Source organism: Oculina patagonica, chromosome 11 (genome assembly GCF_052425735.1).
Source record: "Oculina patagonica isolate OP01 chromosome 11, crgOcupat, whole genome shotgun sequence".
NCBI classification, from domain to species: Eukaryota; Metazoa; Cnidaria; class Anthozoa; order Scleractinia; family Oculinidae; genus Oculina; species Oculina patagonica.
The window spans coordinates 15,714,625-15,740,413 of NC_135768.1; the positions used below are offsets into that span (position 1 = coordinate 15,714,625).

The 25,789-nt window shown below is 38.5% G+C and overlaps 1 protein-coding gene across 1 annotated transcript in view; it reads right to left on the reverse strand.

The window, feature by feature from the left end:
- Window positions 1–25,789, reverse strand: part of LOC144630297 (dnaJ homolog subfamily C member 13-like) — a 68,784-nt gene that overhangs the window by 26,853 nt on the left and 16,142 nt on the right. The window contains exons 19-52 of the mRNA XM_078488628.1: window positions 24,944–25,043; window positions 24,209–24,316; window positions 23,436–23,509; window positions 22,597–22,678; window positions 21,817–21,873; window positions 21,169–21,290; window positions 20,397–20,472; window positions 20,250–20,288; window positions 19,758–19,814; window positions 18,255–18,347; window positions 17,000–17,079; window positions 16,595–16,640; window positions 16,181–16,240; window positions 15,710–15,855; window positions 15,157–15,232; window positions 14,500–14,583; window positions 13,887–13,949; window positions 13,118–13,219; window positions 12,365–12,472; window positions 11,657–11,859; window positions 7,942–8,026; window positions 6,825–6,890; window positions 6,520–6,608; window positions 6,141–6,186; window positions 5,802–5,883; window positions 5,397–5,469; window positions 4,995–5,076; window positions 4,731–4,850; window positions 4,076–4,191; window positions 3,382–3,463; window positions 2,874–3,009; window positions 2,120–2,304; window positions 1,485–1,559; window positions 609–725 (exon numbers count right to left, since the gene is read on the reverse strand). Coding sequence (XP_078344754.1) covers window positions 609–725; window positions 1,485–1,559; window positions 2,120–2,304; window positions 2,874–3,009; window positions 3,382–3,463; window positions 4,076–4,191; window positions 4,731–4,850; window positions 4,995–5,076; window positions 5,397–5,469; window positions 5,802–5,883; window positions 6,141–6,186; window positions 6,520–6,608; window positions 6,825–6,890; window positions 7,942–8,026; window positions 11,657–11,859; window positions 12,365–12,472; window positions 13,118–13,219; window positions 13,887–13,949; window positions 14,500–14,583; window positions 15,157–15,232; window positions 15,710–15,855; window positions 16,181–16,240; window positions 16,595–16,640; window positions 17,000–17,079; window positions 18,255–18,347; window positions 19,758–19,814; window positions 20,250–20,288; window positions 20,397–20,472; window positions 21,169–21,290; window positions 21,817–21,873; window positions 22,597–22,678; window positions 23,436–23,509; window positions 24,209–24,316; window positions 24,944–25,043 — 3,130 coding nt within the window. The remainder of the gene's footprint in view (window positions 1–608; window positions 726–1,484; window positions 1,560–2,119; window positions 2,305–2,873; window positions 3,010–3,381; window positions 3,464–4,075; window positions 4,192–4,730; window positions 4,851–4,994; window positions 5,077–5,396; window positions 5,470–5,801; window positions 5,884–6,140; window positions 6,187–6,519; window positions 6,609–6,824; window positions 6,891–7,941; window positions 8,027–11,656; window positions 11,860–12,364; window positions 12,473–13,117; window positions 13,220–13,886; window positions 13,950–14,499; window positions 14,584–15,156; window positions 15,233–15,709; window positions 15,856–16,180; window positions 16,241–16,594; window positions 16,641–16,999; window positions 17,080–18,254; window positions 18,348–19,757; window positions 19,815–20,249; window positions 20,289–20,396; window positions 20,473–21,168; window positions 21,291–21,816; window positions 21,874–22,596; window positions 22,679–23,435; window positions 23,510–24,208; window positions 24,317–24,943; window positions 25,044–25,789) is intronic.

Below are 25,789 nucleotides of genomic sequence, written 5' to 3' on the forward strand. Positions count from 1 at the left end.
ATGGCCCCGTTTTGATTTGACTGTTTCTCTACAAAAGTGGTCGGGTCCGGATCATTTTTGCGACGGGTCCGTACCCAAATTTCTCTGTCGTGTAAACGCGCCTTCATGATTTTCAGTCTCCACTCAGCCGTATTCTATTGCAAATCCTCGTATCTGATTGGTTCTTCCACGGGCCATTGCTTTCTATTTAACAATTTGACGGCAAGCTCGAGGTTTCTATCGGCTTATAGTTGTAACCGTGTAACATTACAAATGAAGCTGTCGGATTTGGGTTTCCTTTTGGCTTTGACCCAAATGCGTCATTCTGCTAATACAGGCCCTCGTCGCTTCACCGATGTTGATAGAAATTTGAATGTCTTCCGTTTCTGTAATAAACTGTTTTTACGGGAGTGGGTTATTAGCCCCCAGCCCAACCTCCAACCTGGAGGACCAGGGAGGTCACACTTCATCTGGCCTCTACCCTTCGACCTGTTCGGCATGGGTGACCCTACCAGGAGTACAAGACTCCAGCCGACATAGCTCCAGGGGTCACTGAGACACACAAACCATCCCACCGCGATAAGGTAGTGACCCCATGGGACAACCGTGTAACATTATAACTAACCTACCTTGTGATAAAGAATGCGGCAGAGATCTTTGATAATGCCTGGCATCTCTGTGATCTTCTCGCGGCACTCTTCAAACTGTGCTGCTACTGTGTAGCATCTTGTGATGTGGGTGCAAACCTGAAAACACACCACAATGAAAAGTATTTACACCTGCTTTCAGTGTTATGTGCATAGCTGTCTTTCTACATCCATCTTTCCAATTCGTCTTTTGACGTGCTGTTTAAAATGAGCTAATCAAAGCCGATGCATACAGGTGTTGGTTCCATGCAAAACAGCCCACAAGGTCAGAAGGTCATGCTGCTAGTGGGCTGTGATTGGCGGATTTCGATTCCTCTTGTTTGTTTAGCACGTCCAAAAAATGGATGTCGATAGAAAGCCGCTATGCACGTAACACTGAAAGCTTTCTTCAATATTATTCTGAGCTCTTAGGACAGGCGATTTAGCGAGGGTTTTAAAGTAGAACACAACGAGTTCTACTTTGCAATTTCCGCTCTAATTTAAAGAAACTTCGGCGGGTTTTCTGGCAATTCAATTACATTCAACAAAATTGAACAGCAACGAAAATACGAGGTTTAAATTGGGCTTAAGCACTATCTTCTTTATCAACAAAGTTAAAAGATGCGACGTGACAATTCATATCGTAACAATGTGTTCTATGTTTCTACCAAGTTTAAGTTTAGCTTTCATGAAGAAACAAGGGGATGAAGTTTAGTTGAACTAGAAAGGATGTTCCAACAACTGTGTGGACTTTTATGAAACTTCAACAAGTGTTTTTAGAACTCTTCTACGTGTTTCTAGCCAGATCTATGGAAAGGTCAGTCAAAATCTACTAGCACTACAGGAGAGGTAGCATAGTATGCCTTTTACAAAACTTACTTGGACTGGTACTTCGTGTGGTTCAGTTGAAGAAGTGATTACTTCTATACACCGAGTGTAGGCTTCTTGCAGTGCCTAGTCAAAAATAAACACAGCATAAGCATAACCCAGTCAAAGCACAACACAAGAAAAGCTTAAATGGTGTTCAAAAACTGCCTTAACTGGTCTGAAATTAGTGGTAGGCAACTAAACCCATTAAAAAAACACCATTATCTTTATAAAGAAAGATATAACCTTAATTTGCGGATAGAAATCAAATTAAGGCTATAGATATCGATTTTTTGATGCGGAAACAACTTGAAAAGTTTAGCCTCAATTTTGCAAGTTGTAACCATTACCATCTTAGCCATCCGCAGCCAAAGACGCTTTTTAACAGTTTCAGTGCTCTAATGTAGCAATTGTTAATAAAAATGGACCGTTATTTTTAGGCTTCCTACGACATAAATATAATTTTTGGCTCTTCAAAAATCTGTTAAAATCTGTGACAAAGCCCCATTTAAAGCACTATAGCTAGCGATAAACAAGATCATGTACTAACAGCTTGATGTTGTAAACGAGTAAGGAATTCTATCGAAATATGGCTGATGTCAGTAAAAAGATCAGGCTGAATAAGAGCGCTACTGCTTTGTTTTCACCTCAATGCCGTCTTCTCTGCGTAGTTCCTCCGCGTTGAGCGCCGAGCAGTTGATAGTGTGATAACAGAGTTCACTCGCAGCTGTCAACAGAGGAGCAGACTTGGAGAACAAACTGTCGTCACCTGTTTCAAGCCTGATGGTCTTGATAAGCATGGGATAACCAGCGTATTTGTATGGCTGAAGCTCTGCAATAAAATACAACACGTTATATAGACTGCAATGGTTTAAAAGGATTTTCATAACGTAAAAAATATCGCAGTTGCCACACGTTAAAATATCATCATAACTTAAGCATGAAAGTAACGATAACGTCACGATTGCTAATGCGTTTGCATCGTTAAAAAGTCGAAACATCTTCGGATCTTCTCGTTAATTTTCAGCAGTCTTCGGAAAACTTCGGAAATTTTCGGAAAAGTTCGGAATTGCTGAAATGACCTTCAAACAATCTTCGGACAACTTCATAAATTTTCGGAAATTGCTCGAAAATCTTTCAAAAATCGCCGAAATCTTCTCATTTAGTGTTGTTTATATAACAAACACGATAACACATGACTGCTTGGAGGAATGAAATTTCACTTATGTTTTGAATTCAGTCATTCGACTGTTCTACTTTATTTTAAGCTGAAATTGTGGCTATAGCAGAGGACAACATCGTCTAGATGGAAGATAAAACGGTGAAGATTGCACCAAAGTAACTCAATTTTCATCAAAACGTCAAGTGCGAAATTAAAGATGGCAAAAGATAGACCCATACCTTGCTTGTATCTCTTGAACAGAATGGACTGTGATTTTAGAATAAGAACAATGTTGTGAGGATCAGGGCCTTGTACTGTTCTTGAAGACTTGGAACACAGAAACTCATACGCCTTGTTCACTTTCTCAAAGATGTCCTGTAAAGAATCAGGCGAGGAATGTTCATGCAAAGACGGCAAAAACATTTTAGGTGCTAGTTTATCTGCCTCAGTATAACTTGCTTGTAGACATGTTATGTCCTTCATACGTCGGAAAAATAGGGCATGTCTCTAGGGCTTATTTGCGATTAGCTCATGCAATTTTACGTTGGATAATTCAAGCCAAAAACATTTTGTTATGTTAAGAGCAGTAGTTTTTTAATCTAAAACTGCGAGGAACTTGTAATTTTAATTAAATTTCTTCACAAGCAAAGGATAATTAATTTTATAGGGATTTTTACTGTAAGAGAAACCCTTAAACAATGCACTGTTCTGTACTATTCCACACAACATACAAAGTTCTAGCCTCACCCTTCCTTCTGGATTCTTATCTGGATGATACTTTTGCGCCATTCTGAAGTAAGCCTTCCTCACTTTAGCTTCATCGACCTCCCTGTGTGAAAAAGAAAAATAAATTAAACACCAACAGTTTTTTGTTTGCAGTGCATTTTAATTGGTGTTTTATCAAGGGTTTGAAACAGGAAAGCACACTGGCTGTAGCGTTTAGCTTTCACCAATTTCCTGATAGTGGAACTCTAGTTAAAATATTCGCAATCGTTCTTAACATATTATATTTTATTTATCATTGTATAAAATGTACCAAGAGCACGGGGCCGGTGTTATCTATTTAGCAAGAATTCCAGCACGAAAACTCCTGTTCTAATATCCCTGTAGTTTCATCAGAACACCCATGAAAGGGATGCACTGTCAAATTTTACAGGTCGCACTTTACAAGAACATGTCATTATGTTCTGTGGATGGTTCTAACTTTTGAGCCTGTGGACGAAGCCCTAGTGTGTGACCATTCAAATGAAAGCTATTGAACAGTACTTTCATGTGGTACTGTTTATTATGCTAAACAAGGTGGCTCTAACTTTTAGGTCTGTGGGTGAAACCCTAGTGTGTGACCATTCTAATGAAAGCTATTGAGCAGTCCAGAATGTGGTTCTAGCTAACTTTGGAGATGGTTGATGTTAAATTAAAAAACTCATAAGTATATCCTTACCCTGAAGGGTCTCTTTTCACTTTAAGGATGTCATAGGCCTCATCCAAAGTCAATGACGAAGGCTTCTTTTCCACTTCTTTTTTCCACGCTTCTAGAATATCTTTGAGTAAGCGAACCTGCGAAAAGGTACATCGTAAATTGTTAGTAACTCACTAAGGCTTTCAAAACTGCCTCAACAAACAAACTAAGAAATATATGACAAACCATCAAACAAAACGAACACAAGAACAATAGCAACGTATAAACAACTTTCCCACATTTTTACCAAGCTTAACATATAACATCTTTTCTTTTCACAACATTAAAGATGTAAGAAGTAGTTTCAGGAACAAGGCACATTCATTAGGAAAATTTCTCGATTCCCGGACCCGGCGTCATACGTGGGTTGAGTCTGTTGTTGTTGGTTCTCGTCCTTGCTCCGAGGGTTTTTCTCATGGGTCTCCGGTTTTCCCCCCTCCAGGGAAACCAACACTTTTAAAACAATTCCAGTTCGATCGGGGCCACAGGTTTGTCAGTCGTGAACACTGTTATGTGCAACCCTCATTAAACAAAGACAGTTTTTTTTTTAATTTAACGTCGTGAAAACAGGGCATCAAATCTCCATACAAGTTATACTTCAATCAAAATGGGATTTATATAACTTGTTGTTTCTTACCGGATCTCTGATTGGCCAGTCAGGAAACCTGTCTGTGTCACATAGATGTCGCAGGTAGAAGATGTTACAGAACAATTCATTCTCCAGTTGTGGATATGAAATTGCTGGGATGGGGCAGTACTGCAAAGAAAACGCGATTTCAAAAATTTTAAAAAAGGAGTATTAACACAAGTACTCCTTGTGGAAGATTAGTATAAGCTGGAAGGTTTTTTGCAACACAAATAAGGAAAATGGTGGAGAAGAAATTTATGTTGAATTCCATACTTGATACAAAGCTCTCGTGTTACTTTGCAGCCTTGGCGAGAAATCTGCTAAGTGAGTAGCGATCTTTTCTATCATCATTCGTCTGCAAAATAAAGACAGTGAGAAAACGTTAACAATTCGAGTAGCCAACTGCAAGGAAATGAACAAAAACCTTTAAATGACCAAAGCAACCTTTTGAATAGCCAAAGGAAACCTTTTGAGTGACTGAAGGAAAGCCGTACAAATGACCGAAGAAACCCCTTTGAGTGAATGTAAAATTGACCAAAAAACCCCAAATGACCAAGAAACCCTTCTAATGGCTAAAAACCCTCCAATGGCATAAGAGATCCTCTAAAATGACTGACAGAGGTACGTTATCCATGCAATTGCTATTTTCATTATCAACTTTTTAATGCTTGTTACCTCATTTCACTGTTCCAAATGGCTTCTGGTGTGTCAAATTCTCCCAAGAAAATCTCTGCAAACTTGTCAGGACCTAGTGAAACAATAGGCACACAGAATTCAGTACTGGATTAAAAAGCCTCGATTACAATGTCTGAAATAAATAACTCCTATTGCAATAAATGGAAAGAGACAATGACTCTGGAAAATCTTTCCCTTGCGTTTTGCAGCTGGCATTACCCTCAAAACCAGGGAAATTTTGGAAATAAGAAATTACATATAATATATGCCAGGAAGCGAAAAAACAAATTCAATTTTGATGATGATGATAACTATATTTTACGAGGGTAGCACACCTTTTTGATTTTTGTTCTGTATTTTAAATGACCTTAGAGTGAAAAAAGTAGAGTTAAAATAAAACCTTACCATGATTTTCTAAGTAACAGACCATGGCCTCTGGAAGAATTGGACCAAGAATACTTCTTTGGAACAAATCTGACTGTTGACTCTGTGATAAGATTTAGATTATTAAAGACTGTGTCATGCAACAAATATAAAAAGTTTGTTTTCAGATATACTGTCTTAAAATACTAAATCAATGATATCACAGTCTAATCACAGACCAGCCACACCTTAAGAAAAAATAGAATTCCATTTATAAGGAAACGTCTACAAGGTTAAAATAAAATTATTTGGTCTTTTTGGTAGGTTTTGTTACTCCCATTTCATTTCATTCAATAAATATTATTTAACCTCGCCACTAACCTCTTCAGATCTGAAGGCCTGTTTTGTGTGCACTTCTTGAAGAAATCTGAAAATTAATGCAGGACAGAAAAATACAGCAATTACAAAGCAAAATGAAAGGAAATTGGCACATCTCGTAAAAGCTGTAGCTTTTTGAACGATATAAATGTAGCAAAAACCCTGAACTTCTAGTCCAATAAAATTTATAAGTTACAAGTTACTGTATTTCTTATTGTTTACGTCTGTTAAAAATACGCTATATACATGTAACGCTAAAAATGACTCGATTACAGTTAGCACAGTAGCCATCATTGAGAGAGGCGAGGCGAACATACTTTGATATGTAGTCTGTAATTAATGCAAGTTTTAATATTAGTAGTACAGTACAAGCTGATGTTACCTTCCAATAGGAAGAACATTAGATCCAGTGTACATCATTATGAAGAAGAATACTCCAGTCAGATACAATCGTGGAAGGATAGGGTTGTCCTTAAAAAACCAAAGGGTTGTCAGTAATTTTACTATTACAATAAATAAAAACAAACACCGTGAAGGATTTTCAACTGTTTGTTATAGCCTAGAGTGTGACTTCAACTGAGCTTAATTATCCAACAAACTAGTATGTGTGTGGCGCGTTTATTTTAAGAAGTACTTTTTCTTGAACCCTTTAAAAATACAAACAACAACTGCATGTAGTGAGCTTACCACCATCATATTCAGAAGAAGGATAGACACTTTCTCCACAATGATAGGATCAAACGTCAACAAGAGCTGTGGTACGCAAGTAAACAATGCAAGATTACTTTTACAGCTATGAGAGACACTGCTTTGGTTGCTTCAATGTTAAGCAGTGACTATAAATAGTATCTCGAAGTTAAAAACCATCAAAGTTGGCAGGCTTTTTAAAAATTCAAATTTTCTGTGCGTTTACTTATTTACGTTGACTTCACTGACCATTTGCTAACAGACACAGATTGCCTATTGCGTAATAATTGCGCCTCACATGTTTTCTTTTATTAAGGAGGCTCGATGTAGTTTTTTTAGCCGAAGGGTGGTTGTTTTGAAAATTAAAATTATCTAGGAAGCCAATGTTCGATTTTTGCCAAAATACACCATAATGATCAAATATGACCAAATTTTAATTTTTTACCCGTCACTTTGTCACAAAGGTTACCATAGCAACCATTGAAGTTTTCTTTTGTTCTCAAACAAGCTTGATTTTCTCGAAATCTAGATTGACTCTTGGTATTCATTCTTTGATATGTTCAAGTATAGCAGATTGACTACCAGTAGACAAAATTTAGGAAAATCTGTAAGAGCGTTTTAGAGTAAATCAAGAATGGATTTTTTGGTACTTTCTTATAATTTCCTACAATCGGCAGTCGATATATTTTAACAAATTAAAGCAAAAGGTCTTTCGCTTTTAGATAATGGTAAGTATTTATATTTCAGTGAGAGTAACTGTGCTCAAAAAATACGAAACAACTTTAAAGCGCCTATTTTATACTAAAACGGTGTTTTTCTGAAAATTTCATTCTTGATTTACTTGAAAACGCTCTTACAGATTTTTCTAAAATTTCGTCAAAAAAACTACATCGAGCCTCCTTAATATTGCTAACTGTACACTAAACACTTTTTGTAAACAAGTTGAAGAAGACCCGTTATGTCCGCGAACCACCTAACCTTCTCAGAACAACACTGACCTAAAATCAAACTTCTCACAAAAGGTTGAATGCATAACATTTCGAATAATTTTAATGAACTTGCAGTTTTCAATGGTTTAAGAAAGAAAAAATTTATGTGTAAGACATTGATTCTATACCTGAACTATATGAGGCAAACATGTTGCTTCTGACAACATCCTCTTTGCTCTTGGAAGAGGTCGTACAATGGCGCCATCAGCATCTCTGGCAAGAAAAGTAAAGTGCACGAAAAATTAATATTTTTATATTTCCCTGTAACTAAAAGAAAATTGGCATAGAGACTATGAAATAGGATTCTAGTACGGTGTTGAGCTATACAACTCAAATGGTAATACTTTTGGCATAACGAGACAGTATTGGATATTAGAATCTAGCACAGAATTTATCTGCCTGGACACTAGTTAGTAAAGTTCTGCCATATGGTGAAAAAATTGTGCACTTTGGGGTAAAAGCACCAAATTTGGCATGGTGATAGTATTTAAGTTGCTGAACAATATTAGCTACGGACCCCAGCCAGGGGGGTGATTTTGTACTTAGGGGGGTGGGGTGGTTACAATTTTCAAAGAATTTACTGTAATTCAAGAAACAAGGTGTACAGTTAAGCCGAAGTTGTTATATGTGATAGTTCTTACTTACTCTTTAAGCTGCTTAACCATATTAGGTGTTGTCCCCAGCAAGGGGGGGAAATTTCTTGTACTTAAGGGGGGTGGGGTGGTTACAATTTTCAAAGAAATTAGTGTAATTCAAGAAAAATGGTGTACAGTTAAGCCAAATTTGTTAGATGTGATAGTACCTGTACTTGTTTACTGTTCAAGTTGCTGAACAATATTAGGTGTGGTCCCCAGCAAGTGGGGATTTTTTTTACTTAGGGAGGTGGGGTAGTTGCAAATACAAACAAACTGCTGTAATTTACCGAAAAGGTGAAAAGTTGAGCCAAATTTGCCATATTAGTAGGGCACGATAACCTAAAAAAGGTCATCTGACTCCAACTAGATTTTGTTCATAAAATGGGTGTTTAACCTGCACGCCGGGGGGAGGGGGTGGGGTAGTACGTACCACGGTATTTTTTGACTTTGTAAAGTAAGCAAACTTAATCCTCTCCCTCGCATTCCCCACCGCATTTACAAAGCGCAGTCCAAGACATGCCAGATTTCTACTATATTTACAACGTTCTTTGCACCTAACTCAGCTGTGCACCCTCATTTCACCAGCTCCCTGGCATAATGTTGATGCTTCAGGTGATGTGGTCCACCGAGGCTACCATGCATCTGAATCGGATTGTGCCCATCCCCCATTCACTAAGCGAAGGTAGTTCAGGACTAGATTCAATGCACTGTTCTCAACAATGACCAGCTTGGTAGGCCACTATCTTGTTGTATTTGTACTAATGCATCAGCGGTAGGGGAGATGTTCTCAAGGGTCCTCCCTTCTGTTCAAAAAGAACTTTTCTGGCATCATTGACTCCTTGGCACGGGCTTGCTGGTCATACAACAGAACCACATTCCCTTCAGCACAGGCATAGCATTTAGAACATCCTGCATGCTAGGCATTTTGCTAAGGACCATGAAAGCTATAGTGGCTTCTCCATAGGACATCCATGTGGCCCATGCTGTGCTCTTTCCTCGTCCTTAGAATGCTGATGTCTGATCACAGCCTGTAAAGGCATGGAAGATGTGCAACACGTGAGATTTTTCATCTCCAAGAGCCCTGACGATGTCAAGTATTGATTACCCACTGCAAATGCAATCCATATCTACAGAGCAAGCACTACTGCAACATCAGTGTCTACTGTACAAAGAATTAGAAGAGTCCAACAAAACAGAGCTTATCTAGCTAAGGAGACGATCACGTTGCCATGTGAAGCAAACAAATGTATTCTATCTACAAGCGACACTCTCGTGTTGTCATGTTCGTTTGATGTTACGCCTTTGTTGGTCCTTAGCAAGCACAAGGAGGCTGCTGCAAGGCTAATTGTGATTGCATCTGATTGTGCACAGCAAGGTATTGACAAGGTAATTCTTCATACAGAAGACACTAATGTCACAGTGCTCGCTATTTCCAACTTAAATATAAATCAGTTAAGAGAATAGTGAGATGTGATTGCATTTGGAGTTGGTAAGCAATACTTGACATCGTCAGGGCTCTTGGGGATGAAAAATCTCAAGTGTTGCACATCTTCCATGCCTTTACAGGCTGTGATCAGACATCAGCATTCTAAGGACGAGGAAAGAGCACAGCATGGGCCACATGGATGTCCTATGGAGAAGCCACTATAGCTTTCATGGTCCTTAGCAAAGTGCCTAGCATGCAGGATGTTCTAAATGCTATGCCTGTGCTGAAGGGAATGTGGTTCTGTTGTATGACCAGCAAGCCTGTGCCAAGGAGTCAATGATGCCAGAAAAGTTCTTTTTGAACAGAAGGGAGGACCCTTGAGACCATCTCCCCTACCGCTGATGTATTAGTACAAATACAACAAGATAGTGGCCTACCAAGCTGGTCATTTTTGAGAACAGTGCGTTGAATCTAATCCTGAACTACCTTCTCTTAGTTAATGGGGATAGGCACAATCTGAGACAGATGCATGGTAGCCTCAGTGGACCACATCACCTAAAGCATCAACAGTATGCCAGGGAGCTGGTGAAATGAAGGTGCAAAGTTGACATAGGTTACAGAGAACGTTGTAAATATTAGAAACTGGCATGTCTTGAACTGGGCTTTGTAAATGCAGTGGGGAACGCGAGGGAGAGGATTAACTTTGCTTGCTTTACAAAGTCAAAAAATTCCATGGTAAGTTCTACCCCACCCCCCTCCTCTGCGTGCTGGTTGTACAACGCTTTTGTGAAGAACGTCTGGTTGGGGTCAGATGACATATCTCAGGACATCGTGCCCTGCTAGTATGGCAAATTCGGCTCAACTTTTCACCTTTTCGGTAAATTACAGCAATTTGTTTGAATATTGCACTACCCCACCCCTCTAAGTACAAAAAATCTCCCCCCTTGCTGGGGACAATACTTAATATTGTTCAGCAACTTGAACAGTTAGCAAGTTCTATCACATATAACAAATTCAGCTTAACTGTACACCTTGTTTCTTGAATTACAGTACTTTCTTTGAAAATTGTAACCACCCCACTCCCCTAAGTACAAAAAACATCCCCCCTTGCTGGGGTAAATTCCCAATATTAGTCAGCAACCTGAATAGTAAGTAAATAATACTACCTATAACAAATTCGGCTCAACTGTACACCTTGTTTCTTGAATTACAGTAATTTCTTTGAAAATTGTAACCACCCCACCCCCCTTAGTACAAAATCAGCCCCCTGGCTGGGGTCCATAGCTAATATTGTTCAGCAACTTAAATACTATCACCATGCCAAATTTGGTGCTTTTACCCCGAAGTGCACAATTTCAGTATTTTTTAGCACCATATGGCTGGACTAGTAGTATAGTACAGGGCAATCATCACACATAATCTCCAGTTTAGAGTTTTAATGCCCTAGTAGAGAAATTAATGCATACCATTTTCTTTTCGCCTGCTCAAGATCATTGAAAGTCAATTAAAGCCTCATCTGACCACCAAAGAATTATGGAAATTTCATTCATTTATTACCCTCGACACTTCATTTCTTGGGCAATTAATTATTTAGAATACGTTTCAAGAACATAGTTGGTTGATCAGAGTTGATAAATGGATAAAATACCATTTAGTTTTACAGTAGAATCCCCATTTCTCGAAATTCCAAGGGAAATGTAAATTGGTTGTTGGGCCTATAACCCACTTCTAAGCAGGGGCCTTATAGAATTTTACGGTATTCACATTACAGCTTGTCATTACCTGTTAGGATAGAATTCACAAATCCTGATGAGCATGTTTAAAATCAGTACAGCCAGTTCTGATTCATTCATTACAGCGCTGCCAGTTGCTAGCAGATACCACTTGAGCTGTGGAATGCTCTGCAGTGGCCTCCAGCCATCCATACCCTGTGCCCAGCACTTTGTTTCAGGACGAAGAGTTCCTTCAGCAGACATGTCCTTCATCTGAAAAAACAATCAAGTACCATACTGTACTCTACAAAGTTTGCAAACTAACAACTGTGGACAACTGTGTGAATTTGAGTTCTATTGTACTGTTGCGAGAAAAGTGAAGGTAATGTTGCTTGATGCAGCACCCTTGGCAACATATTGAATGTTTGTTGCAGCGTTGCCGTGTTCGTTGTAAAGAAAAAAAACTCGATTTTAGTTCGCCCAGTGCTTGCTGCAATGAAAATGCTGCAAGACCTGTTTACTTGACGGTGCGTTACACTAAGCAGTTTTTTGTACAACTTGCATTGCAAAAAAAATTGCGAGACAAGTTGGACAAAATACAATTGTCTAGTGTAACAGCACATTAAGGATTGCTTGTTTCACATATTGCAATTTTAAGAAACTATCCGATCTCCACCCGGGAGTATAAACATCTACTAGCAAACCTAGCTGTTGGTAAAAAGCTCTTAAGGTACAACCAAGGCTATATACAATGCTTAAAGCTAGTCGTATCACTAACCTCCTTGAAACTGAATGGTCCAAGCCTCTCTTTCTCCTTGTTTCCATAGTACCACTCCTTTTCACTGTCACGCTGCATCATCTCAGGAGATGCCTCCAGCAAATTGCTCTTCAGGGAAAAAACAGAGAGAAATGAGGATTCAATGGCAGGTTTACATCACTGTCTGCTGACTATCATCATCAAGAAGTCATTAATCAGATTGTGGAAAGTGAATTTAGCTTGTATACACACTGTGCAGGTCTTGCATTATAACATAAAGTACATGTTGTAACAACTGGAGCATTAGATGAGGTATTTTTAGAGTTTTGATTGCCTTTATGACCATTGGATTTCAGCCATTATTCTATGCCCGACAAACATGGTCAACAAAGATTGTCTTGCCTGTATTTCATGGTCATTATAGTTAAATCAATAATTTCATCCGCACTTGTTAAATATGAGATGATTATGGCCAACGAGGCGCCGAGTTGGCTCTGTACCATCTCATATCCAATGTGTGCTTGTGAAATAACTGTGAAATACTTCCTCCTGACCACTCATGAGGCAACTATACTTCAAATGATTTTCATGACGTTTGACAATAAAAGTGGTGTTTAAAAAGTTTGGGAACTGCAGAATGACAACCTCGAACGGAGTCAAAGTTTCCATTTCACAGCCCTTAAAATGCATAGTTATGTAGTGGGTTTCATTTTCTAAATGCGCCATTCCAAACGCAGTAACAACTATATACACTATAATAATGTGGAAAACTACCTGAAGGGGTACCACAGCCCTCGAAGTGTGAAGATGAGCAAGTGTTAGAAGATCCACAAGAACTCTGATTCCATTTACATCCATCATCTCTTTGACATTTCTCTGCAGTAAAAAAAAAAATAAAACATTTGAAATGTGCTGAAAGGTTACGTACACATTGTATGCTAAGTCAAACTTTTTCCATACTTCTTACAAGCCATTTTTTTTTCTCGTATTCAAGACTATGAGTTTTTCTCCATTTTCACAATCCGAGAAAGTTAATAATGGATTGATGTAAAGTTTGCAAACGCAGGAATCAAAAGTTGATGTAACCATGGAATATACAGTTGGAAAGACCATTGAATAATGGTGCTGTTTTCTAAAAGAGCGAACCGACCAAAAGGTAGCGCTTACCATTTATAATTTAGTTTCTGATTATTGTTTTCCCTTGATGGGAGACTAGAAAGAGGAGAACTGAACAAACGGTACTTTTTAACAGAATTTTCTGACCATTCATACCAACCAAAATGAAAGGACTACCTCAAAAACGTTGTCCACAATTTCTGAATGGATTTTCTGGAAAATAACTGTTCTATAATTTTGCCTCCAAACCGAAATTTCTGGGATTTTTGGTTAAATGGTAAGCACCTCAATAGTAATATCAGGGGGAGGTGCAGAGAGTGTTCTTGAGATTTCTCTGTTGAACAAGTTGGCCAATACAAAGTTTACATGAAATCAACAAGCTGGCAAAGATTTCACTCAACAGTTAAGCACTAGTTATACCATGTACCTTGTTCTTGATGAGTGAATTCAGGAAATGGATAAGGCGATCTCTCTCCAACTTGTCTGTTGTCTGCAAAAGAAGAAATAACCATAAGAACCTCTAATCAAATTGCTGCAGCTGCGAAGAATTATATGTACAAAGTTGACCATCTAAGGAAAAGTTAGGATCGTTGGAAGAAAATGGATCGTTGGAAGATAATGGAGATATTACATGTACAGCTGTACATTGCTGCTTTTAAAACTCTTAATGGCAGGCACAGTGGCCAAATGGTTATCATGCTGGACTTCAGATCAAGCGGTCTGGCTTCGAGCCCTGGCTGAGCTCATTGCATTGTGTTCTTGGGCAAGACACTTAACTCTCATAGTGCCTTTCTCTACCCAGGTGTATAAATGGGTACAAGTGTGAATTTAATGCTGGGGGTAATTCTGTGATGGACTAGCATCCCATCTAGGGGGGAGAAGAGATACTTCTAGCCGCTTAAAGCTACTGAAACCGGGATAAGCTCCGGCCTAAAGGACCGCTAAGGCCAAATGCAGACAAATGTACAAGGCTCTTGTACATGTATATAATGGTCTCTTCCAACGATGTTTAAAAGAATAACTTAATTTGGTGTTTTTACCTTTTCAAGCATTCCAACAATGTATCTTGTGTCATTGAAGGCACCAATTTCATCATAACATTTGCTGTATACCTTGGTCATAGCCTGATAAGAGGATTAAAAAAAAACAGTAAACGCAGTTCACACATGAATGCTTGTGAAATGAAGCTGATAAAATGCATGCAAACAGACTTCTATTGATCGATTGCATGACTGATAAAAAATAACATTGTCTTTATTGCAATTGATAAAAAAATCTATCAAAAGTTACAGGTGCAATGATAATAATAGATAAGTGGGTCTTTACAACAACATTGAAACTTGAAGGATGGAGATTTTCCGATTCAATCAAATCTATTCTTTATGGGTTCATTCCTTAATTCTGAAAAAAGAGTTTGTGAAGTAAAAGAAATGTTTATGCACAATGCCTCGCAAAACATCAAACTTCATATATTTTTCATACTTGCTATTTCGAGTCAGGTAAGTTTTCTGGGGGATGGGGGGGGGGGGAGAGACAACTTGAGACACACTGGCATTCCACCTGGGGGTGGACAATATTTTTAGTCACAACATCACATGAAAACAGGTCTCCTTTCATGCATGTGCTTACTTATCAGTTACTGTTATAAGCAATAAAATACCATGTTATTTGGTTTAATCTGAACTACTGACACTTACTTGTAAGCACATCGCTTTCATGGCTGGCTTGGTAGTCAGGAGAAATCTGTGGTAAAGGTCGTTGAAAAACTCTAACCTGAAAACAAAAAATTGCACATTAAGAGCTTGGCAAATTCTTCCTTAAAGGGACTGTCACGGATTTTAGCCAAATTTAGGCATCGGAAATGACCATCACATTTGGTGAAATATAAAAATAACCTCTTAAAACAGTAAAGGAACACTTCAATAACACAGCAAATACAAATGAAGGAAAGGATGGCCAAAAGCGACGAAGATTGAAACGGATTGCAATATGGGTTTTTGAAATATTGTTGGGCTAAACAGTTTTCAAAGTTAGTCTCGTTTGCTTGTAACTTTAAATTACAACGCCTGGAAGACACATTTGGTTGCAATAAAGCAAAAGTTTTGTCATTTGGATGCATAGGAGCAATTCTTTGCAAACATTAATTTTCATGGCAAGTATTTGGCGAAAGTAAAAAAAATATAAACTAACTTAGCCGTGACACAGTCCTTGTAAGAACGTATTCTTTTTTAAAAAACCTGTGCAACTTACGAATTGTGGATCAATGTTTTTCCTTCCTCTTCTTCAAGAAGCAGTCTGAGGTAGTAGTCACCAATTTTGATTTCATCTCCAAGACACTCATATCGCACTTCAAATTCTTGGTAGTTCCAAGAGATGACATGATTTGAACCAAGATCCTGTTGATTGGACAGCAAAAAGACAAAAATTACAAAGAATAAAAGTAAACCCTTTTGTAAAACCCTTTAAAGTGACCATTCAAATGAAAGCTATTGAACAGTACTTTCATATGGTACTGTTTATTATGCTGTACAAGGTGGTTTTAACTTTCAAGTCTGTGGATGAAATCCAAGTGTGTGACCATTCAAATGAAAGCTTTTGATCAGTACTTTCATGTGGTACTGTTAATGCTGTATATCATGGTGGTTCCAGCTTTCAAGACTGGATAAAACCCTAGCTTTAGCACAAGAAAAAGGGAGGGTCAACAAAACGCAAATGCAACACCTTGTCTACAGCAAATGCTCTCATCTCTGCCTCTAAAGCTTCTCTTAGTTCTTCTCTGGTCTGCAAAGAATACATTCAAACTAAATTAACCACAGCCATGATAATGATAAACTAAAAAATGGTTTAAAAACTATGCAAATGATGCTACCATTTTAGTGATTCATTTGTAAACACAAAGAGAAAAAAATGAAAAGGAGCCAATTTCAAAATTGTTACAATAGAAGTAGCAATTAAAATAAAGTGCTAGTAGAGGACAGTGTCTGAGATACTTGTCGGCAGCAACAAAGATCAATGTCAAGCTTGACACTGTAAAACATACATGTGCATGAATAATTATTAGTTATTGAAATTACAAAGTCTCTGAAGTAAAATAATTTATACAGAAAAAAAAAAACATTAGCACTTGACTGTCACCTTGTAGTTCCAGATGAGATTGGGCTTGGAGTGGTCTTGATTAAACCTAAAAAACATACAAATCAATGGTTTAGGGTATGTACATTTCCTCACTGAAGGGTGAGAGATGTCTAATCCTTTACGTGGTACATCAAGACAATATCCTCTAGTTGATGATCAGGGCTGTGCTCTAGGAGAGCCCGGATGCCACAGGCGACTTACTTTTGCCTTTAAACGACTTGTTTAAGTTTGCTACCCCGAAAGCTTTTAAGAGCTGGACACCCAAGATTTCTTACAGAAGAGCCTTTTGCCACCCTGCAGTTATTCTCAGAGCACGTCACCCATCTGCTTGACAGTGTATGGATAATTATTGTAAGGAGAAATTACAGGTTGATTACACTTGAGAATGAAACCTTGTAAACTTACTTGTAGTAGAAAAGCTCCCAGTTTGCATCACTTTTAATTCTTTGTCTTCTCTTTCTTAGAATCACAGGCTTCTGGTTTGTCTGTTGAGAAATATTGGACGAATACTAGTTACGCTGGAAGGCACAATTAATAGTCTTAAATGGCTTATGTGTTTGACTCTGGATCAAGCTGTCCAGGTGTGAACCTGGCGGGGGCCATTGTGTTGTGTTCTTGTGCAAGACACTTCACTATCACAGCACCTCTCATCACCTAGATGTACAAATGGGTAAGTGGGTAACGGTGAGTTTAATGCTGGGGATAATCCTGTGATGGACTAGCATCCCACCCAGGGGAGAGTAGAGTTACTCCTAGTCGCTTAAAGCTACTGAAACCATGATAAGCTCTGGCAACTCCACAATGGATACTGGTGTACAGTGTTCTCAACAGGCTGTGGCCTTGCAGGATTCCCGCAAAAAAATTTGAGATGGCGCACTAAAAGCGAAGAAGATGCGCCCGTTAGGGCGCAGGAGCAAGCTTCAAGTCAAACGGACTTAGTTGAGTAGTTTTAATGGTCAATCGAACACCCAAGCATTTTGCCTGTTGAAATAATTGTTGTCAAAAGATTCAAATTCTTTAATTTTACTGCCTTTACCCTCGTTGGTCACACGTATGCGGTGAAGGTTTGCGTATAAGCATTGTTATCGAATCGTAAACATCTTGTCCGCCATGTTGGATCAGGTAGGTACTTTATGTAACAAACCATTTGCTTTTGTTGATGTATACACAACTGATTCACCATGGCACAGCGAGTTTTAGATTGTTTCTTTCATTCTAAAGTGCCCAGGCTTGAAGAAAGAGTACAAGATTATGGAAGTTCTGCAGACTGTGAAAGGGTTTTTAGCCTTCAAAACAACCCACGTCTGTCAAGGACTGCAAGTAACTTTGTCCCCCTAAAGTTCTTATAGGGCCCCTATTTTTCAGTAGAAGGGGCCCTGGGACTACCCAAACGAAAATCATGGTGAGAACACTGGGTGTACTGTGAGAGAACATAACCTGTGAGCATCCCAGCCCGGGGAGGACCCTTTCTAGTTAGTCATTTGGTGCTTTTGAACTGCAGAGCATAGATGAGCTTAGAGTCTTTGTTGGTTATGGCATGACTGCGATAACTGTTCAATTAAGTGGGAAGGTTGTGTCTTTGCCATAACATCTGTAAGTACTGATCTCAATACGTTTTCTTTGGGTCTTGATTAGCAGTACTGTATAAAGGCTTTCTTACATCTTTTGATTTTAGTCCCATCTTTGTCCGCCAGTGAGTTAGTACGACATCCAGCTGTACAAAATACTGATTTTTCTTGGGTTTGGAAGAATCCTACAAAAACAAAAACAATGCATGTTATTACTTAACTTACATGTACTGTAAAAATGTCCACAAAACTGGCCTGCATGCAATGCTAACACACTCCCATTGTCCCAATTAACAGAGCCCAGTTAACCTCAAGACCCCAGGAGCCCCTTGAAGGTTCCAAAAAGGTTTTGCACCCAGAAAGCCATAGGAAAATCTCAAACCATACATTATGACAGAGCAGTTTTATTCACATATTTTAAATATGAACTGAGGTTGTCTTCATACAAAGTTTCAGCCCAAAATAGGTCTCTGTTTTTAAGATACAAATAATTAAAAATCGCTTTACAGGCCTGAAAGTTTTTACCGCCCACCTTCCCTTCAGTACCACATCTACTTGTTTCACCTGTCTGTTGTGCGATCACCTACTAAAGCTAAATCTTGCCCACAAAGCTTGGCTTTGCCTGGGCAGTGAGTGGCTATACATGTTTGATCACATTGAGAATGGTTTACTGTTAAAACAACAATGAAATTAATAACAACATCACAGTAAGGCTAAAAACTTCAAGAGCAAAATAATGTTACAGTCAAGTACATAATACCAGGGCCGTAACCAGACCTTTGGCATAGACGAGGCAAGATCTTGATAGGAGGTTTAAGAGACATGCCCTCCAGAAAATTTGAAAAACTAGAAGCTCGGAAACTCTTTCTTAAACATTTTTCATAAGGTATTTCTTGAGGAAAATCAATCTTGTTCAACTGGGGATTTTTTTCCCAACTAAACATATTTTCCTTTAAATTTTTGGTTTAAAATCAAGACGAGGAAAGTGCCTCGTCTTGCCTCCTGCTAGTTACGGCCCTGAATACATTCAAGAATTCCGTAAGAAAGAGTTCCACATTTCTGATGTACAGACCCAAGGCATAAGGCTAAAACAATGGCATAGTTAGTTGAAGTGAGACTAGAACTTGTCTCCAGAACATGATATTAGATAGTTATTATACCTAATCGTACCTTTTTGGTACGCTTCGGTTGCATATCAGGCGAGTTGGGTCGAGCAATGGTTCATATTTTGGCGAGATGCAGTCGAGCCAAAATACTCATGGCGAGACCAAACGAGCCTGATATGCAGCCGAAGCGTACCAAAAAGGTACGATTAGGTATTTACCGTACCCAAATTCAGCCAAAAACCCGGTTATATTTATCGCTCTGTTGGAGCCATGCTTGCAAGGTACGTACTGCAAATTGTGTTGACTTGGTCTTCAACACTTTTACCAAGTTCCTCTTCTACCTTTTTTTCCACTCGTTTGTTTAGAGTTTCATTTTCTAAATTTTCTAAATCAAAATTAAGCGAAAAATTTTGATTGGCTACTTGCGAATTTGGGTACAGTAATCACTAATATTGTTGGACCAATAATCATCAGTTTTTTGTTGCTTACTTCAGCAAGTTTCACATTATCTCGAACATGGAGCTTGTCTAACTCGGCTTCTGGGACCTATTGAATTAAAGGAAGGAAATAAAGATTGCTTTACCTATGTTGCCAAGTGAACAAAGTATAAGATTGATCACTTTGCTATGACATGCACTCTAAGCTTTCCAATAAAAAAGAATCTCTAATTTATCATTAACAACACACAAGTGGGCCACTTTCAAGTAGAAAGGAGATAAAAGTATGAAAGAAAATCCTTCTGTCTAAAGGGACCTGTCCTGATTGATGAACAGGTACCACTATCGGTTAACATATTATTTTCTTGGAACAAAACGAGTATTGATTAAAAGAAAAAGCAAGGCAACCATTAACAAAGCATGATAACCAAGCTCAAATAAATTCATTTTTTTAACAAAAACCAAAAAAATCAAATCCAAACAAATCCATTTCGTTCCAAAAATTTTCAGTAGCTGTCTTCAAACAAGAATGAAATAAACATACCTTTTCTTCTGACTGTAGATAGTTCATGAGTCCTGCAGGCTAAAAGCAAGACAAAAGAACAATATTTTAGTGTTTATTCTTAACAAAGCTTGCAGTTAGGCCAGGGAAAATCATAATAATATTGTCACTCCAGTAGGACTTTCTCACCATTATCCTCTTCAGAAGACCCATTGCAGTGGGGTGACCAGTTACCCACAGTGTAACCAAATGTCTGCTGAGCTGTCTGTTGATAGAAAATCACCCAGTGATGAGTTATGGAATTTGAAAATGATGTTTGGGTATTCAGGAGGGAGGAAATTTGGAGAACCCTAAAAAACCCTCAGAGAAAGGCAAAAACCAACAACAAACTCAACCCTCATGACACATGGTCAGAATCAATTCTGGGCCACATTGGTAGGAAGTGAGCCCTCTAATTCGCCACGGTCAAACGTCTCAAGCAGTTTTTCTTTCGATTTTGGGGAATTTCATTTATATTAGAACAAGTATGAACTAAGATAGATAAAATAGTTGCTGAGAGTAAATAATATTATATTCCCATTCCCTCGAATAAAGCTCCAAAAAAGTATCAATTTATGAACAGTGAGAATTAGATTCTTATCTTTGAAGTACTTTTCTTGTTTCTAATATATTTCTAATGTTTGACCGCTGTCAAGCCCTCTTACCACTGCACCATCCCTGCTCCCCAAAGTACATAACGATGACTACATTCAAACCCTAAACTTGGTAAATTCAAGTCAAACATGCTAACATGTCACTAACATGGTCACTAGGGCCCCAGTGCAAAGCTTTTTAAAGCTTATATGCTTTGCACAGAGAGATAAAAGAAGAACTGAGATTACTGCAGCAGAAGATAAAAGAACACAAAGAAGATAGAAGAACTGTGTTCACTGCTGGTGAATGTTAAGCACTGCAATCTCACCTGTTTGTGAGAAGTCTGTTATCTGTGCTCTGAGTGTACATTGCAGTGTGAAGATGACGAGGCAGGGCTCCTTCAGCCAAAGCAAGGTTCTGCATTTTTGCTGCAATCTCTGTATCTCCTTCCTGCAGTACACAATTGAAATCATTTTTAATTCTAATTTTGTAACTATAGACACCTCTCAGCTTACCATAATACAAAGAAATAGTGATTTTTCGAACCCTTGACTTCCCGAACCTCCTAATAGCTCATACAAAAAGAGATTTCCCTTTCCTCGGTCAATTCCCCTTGATTTCTCAAAATTCCTGATGTTTCGAACCAATTTTCTTTTCTCTTGGAGGTTTGATAAATCGGGATTTCATTGCATGCGATTTGCACTCCTAGTAAGAAGTTGTTGTTTGAAAAGAAACACACTCATCTTGTCTGATGTTTAAAGATCTTCTCGAACATTACATATTTCACAGCAAAATACCCTGCCGGTATGTAAATGTGATTTTCCCAATTGAATCAAACAAAGCTTGCATTTTGTATTGGCCTGGTTAAAGTTACTGTCTGTACACAAAAGTCACCAAAATTTTAAAAAAGAGCTTTTTAAGGGACATTTTGTTATTCAAGAGATTTTTAACCTTCGAGAAAGGTGTTATATCTTACCTCAATCACAGCTTTCATTACCATTCCAGCTCCCTTGACAATTGCCATAGATGGATGCTAATCAGAAATGATAAAACAAATAAATATATCAAACCCTACACTGCAATATACCACCCTATAGTGGACTATACAGGAAGGCTTTACCCAAATGGGATACCTTTTTCAGGATGGAGGTATATAAAAGGGTAGGAATTTCACGAGTAAAAGTATACTTATTAGTAAAAAGGTAGGGAGATCTGTCATTTAGGTATTGAAAGGACCTTTCAAAATATCTTGAACAGACCCACCGAACAGTCGACTCATTTAATTATTTTAAGGGGTTAAATCCATGTGAAAAATTAAGAAAAGAGATGCAATATTCCTTCTGCAGGTATGCGAAAGAGGTACCACTTTCCTATCAAAGGTATATGAAAGGGACCTTTTCTGTCAAAAATTGTATATGAAAGGGTGAGGGTTAAGACCTACATGTAAGTTTGGGACCCCCTGTATAAAAGTTTTGTGAGTATTCAGCTCCCCCCTAGGGGGAAAGGGGGGCAGGTACTTTGCTGATCTCGAAATGACACATGAACTCTGCCACAAATGGACACCGTACCTACACATGCATGTAGGTGGAAACTCCTCTGCAGTTGATGGCTACACAAATTAAATTCACCACATACAGTCTCTGCTTAGCAAACACCTACCACCACCAGCAATAAATTATACTATTATCCCTAGGGGAGATACTAGGTTGTGGTCTGTACGACACACAAAAGCTGAACAAAACCTACAGTATTGTACCTGAAATAATTTGAAAATTTTGCGTCCAAGATCAGCAACCATTTCCAACAAAGTATCAAACTGTGTTCCTTCTGTTGTTTCACTGCAGTTACAAGTAACACACATACATGTAATGAAATTATAAAGCACTATCATAAAGTATTAAAAGTAATGATTAACTTTTCTTATGTCAGGATTTAGCAGCCTTTTACTGTCACTACTAGTTTCAAAGGTCGCAACTATCAGGGGCTTGCTTATTTGGGGTAACAAAAACGTGCAACAAGTGATCCAACCTACTGCACCTTTCAATAACACAATCTCTGAAGTTCAAAACCCAACTTAGTCTTACTAATGATTGCATTTTATGCTCCTGTCAATCATAATTATGGCAACAGCATAATTGAAAACAGAAACAAACCTTAACAAAACACTTACAGAAACAAACCTTGACAAACAGAAACAAACCTTGAAAAACAGAAACAAACCAAAAAAATCTACCAATCACAACCCACGGATGTGACCTTTTGAACCAGTTGGAGTGAACTTTTGTTTCCTGAGAGGCCTGCTTAAATGATTGACAGCAACGAAAAATGTAACTGTTGACTTGATCAGAGTTAGTGAGTTACTGAAAGGTGCAGTAATTAAATAAACCATAGTTACATCCAACCAACAAGCCAAATAAACGAACAAATATCTATGGTGGAATACAACAGATTACACTCAAACATACAGTAGATGATCCAAAAGAAAAGTTGTCTGAAAAATAACACCCTGAGTCTTCTTCAAAATAGAGTAACAATTTAAAACATGATGACATTATTGTTTCGTTTTAAAGATTAGATCAACAGAATATTCTGTACCTGTATGGTGGACACAATGCAAAGGTCAGGAAGTCAAGAAGTGAACAAACAACAAGTGCTCCTGTGCTTCTATTCTGGAAGAAAAAAATCCACAGAAGATTTTACCCATGACAGCAGTAAGTTTTCTGACACAACTGCTTACAACTATTTCTTTTAAAAAATAGCCAAAGGGGATGTAACTTAAAAGTTCACCTCATTTGAAAAACTTGGCTTAAAATTGTAAATTGCAAGAAACTGTTTGAAGACCTAAAACCACCTGCAGCCGGCATATGAAAATCTTTCCCTTGAAAGGTAATATTTTTATGGACCAACCCTGGGTGGAGGGGGGAGGGGGTACTCCACTATATGGGAAGTGCCACTGGATCAGATATGGTTTTTGGCCCCTCTACCCTGAACAGGGTATATAATTTCAAGTGAGTCAGTCCTAACCAGGGTCTGGATGCATTTTAGACAGGGTATGGCTGCAGAACTGTCATCAAGTATTTAGCAATCTGAAATCAGAGACATTCATCCATATTTATTTAGCAGGTCATCAGACAACAGGAAATCATTTTCAGGACTAGATGTTAGCACTATACTAGAGGGCATTGTCCTACACAGGGTAGGTATGTAAGGTCATTTAAATGTCATTAACAGGGTCAGGGTTTCAAATCCCCCAGCAGCACCGCTATACCCAAACATGAGTCACGTAATCTCCCCACAGGGGGGACCAATGCAGTTTAATGACCTGTACATGCATGTACATTCATTTAAAAACAAAAAAGGCTACTTACTACATGGGTAGTGAAGATTTCCAGGAGTGTACCCAGGAATTTTCTGGACGAAAGAAGTGATGACTTGTTCATCTGTTCTTGTCTGAGATCATAGTTATCGTGCATGGGCTGAGGACAGAAAATCAAAAACAAATGGTTGCTTATTATTGGGCCATTGTTGTTGTGTTGATTGATTTCACCCTGCAAAGCGGAAATCTCTATTTCACAGCCGATTTGCTTGTATACATACATCTTATAAACCAAGGAGCGAAGGCCATACTGGGAACATAATTTATCAGCCCGAGGTCTTGACAGTGCAGACATGCTGCACTTATACAGAAAAGACTGAGGGCTGATACTCTCCCAGTACGGGTCCAAGCAAGCTTGGTTAATGCGAGATTTTATTACACGACTGAATTTTTTTTTTTAGTGAAAAGGGTGAAAAGAACAGGATTCTGACTGGGAACCACCAGGTGTTTTGGTTGGGAAAGAATTCCTTAATAATTTGTTTAACAAACCAATAAAAGGTATGAGAGGGTCTTTCATGTGAGGCATGGTTTATTTTTTTTGGTTGTAAGCCATTTTATTAAATGACTAAGCCAGGTAGGATTCTCACAGGATCATTCCAGACAATACCTGGTCCAATATTGACTAGAAAATATTGGATTGGCAAAGGAGCAATGTAATTGATTATTACAAGTAAAACCATTTCAATAAACAAACTTTATTAACAGATTTAAGAATTTGGTTTCTAACCTGCATCAGTGCACAGAGCATGTCAATTGCAGCATGTGTCACACCATCATCATTTCTTTTCAGTGCTTTTACAACCTTGACACCGAGCTTGTCACGGAATCTGGTGCATGAAATATTTGACAATTAAAACAGTCACATCTTGCAATGCTTGCTTGTTGAGCAATTTTCATTTGAGTGTCATGAAACCAAAACCAAAGTAATCAATCTGGCCATTCACAAAGGAATGCAGACAAGTCACAATGCAGTGAAGGACGTATACAAAACATGGACCCGGGTCCATGGACCATCCCTGTGGACCCAGTCCATGGACCACCTTATGGACCCGGTCCATGGACCACCCCTGTGGACCACCCCTAATTTTGGAAAGAAAATCAAAGTGTAGAATGGGGACAGGGTATAAATTGACGGCAGGTACTAAAACACAAAACAACGAAATGAAACCGCCAAAACGACCGAAACAAAATTAGCGAAACCACCGAAACGACCAAAACGAAACCGCTGGAACGGTTGAAACAAGCGAAACGAAACAAAATCACTAAAACCCATTACCATTAGCGAGAGCTAACCGTAAACAGGTTAACCTGAGCGTTATTCAGATATTCAGGCTAACCGAAGTGCTATTGAGGCTAACTGGAGTGCTATTTAGGCTAACTGGAGTGGCTAACCGGAGTGGATGGCATGGAAGGTGCTCTCCGGTTTATAGCCTGAATAGCACTCTGGTTAGCCTAACTAACACTCCGGTTAGCCTGTTTACGGTTAGCTTTCAATAATGGTAAAGGTTTTACTTGTTTCGGTGATTTTATCTTGTTGTCTATGTCACTCTTTCTGCCGTTTCGGTTGTTTCGG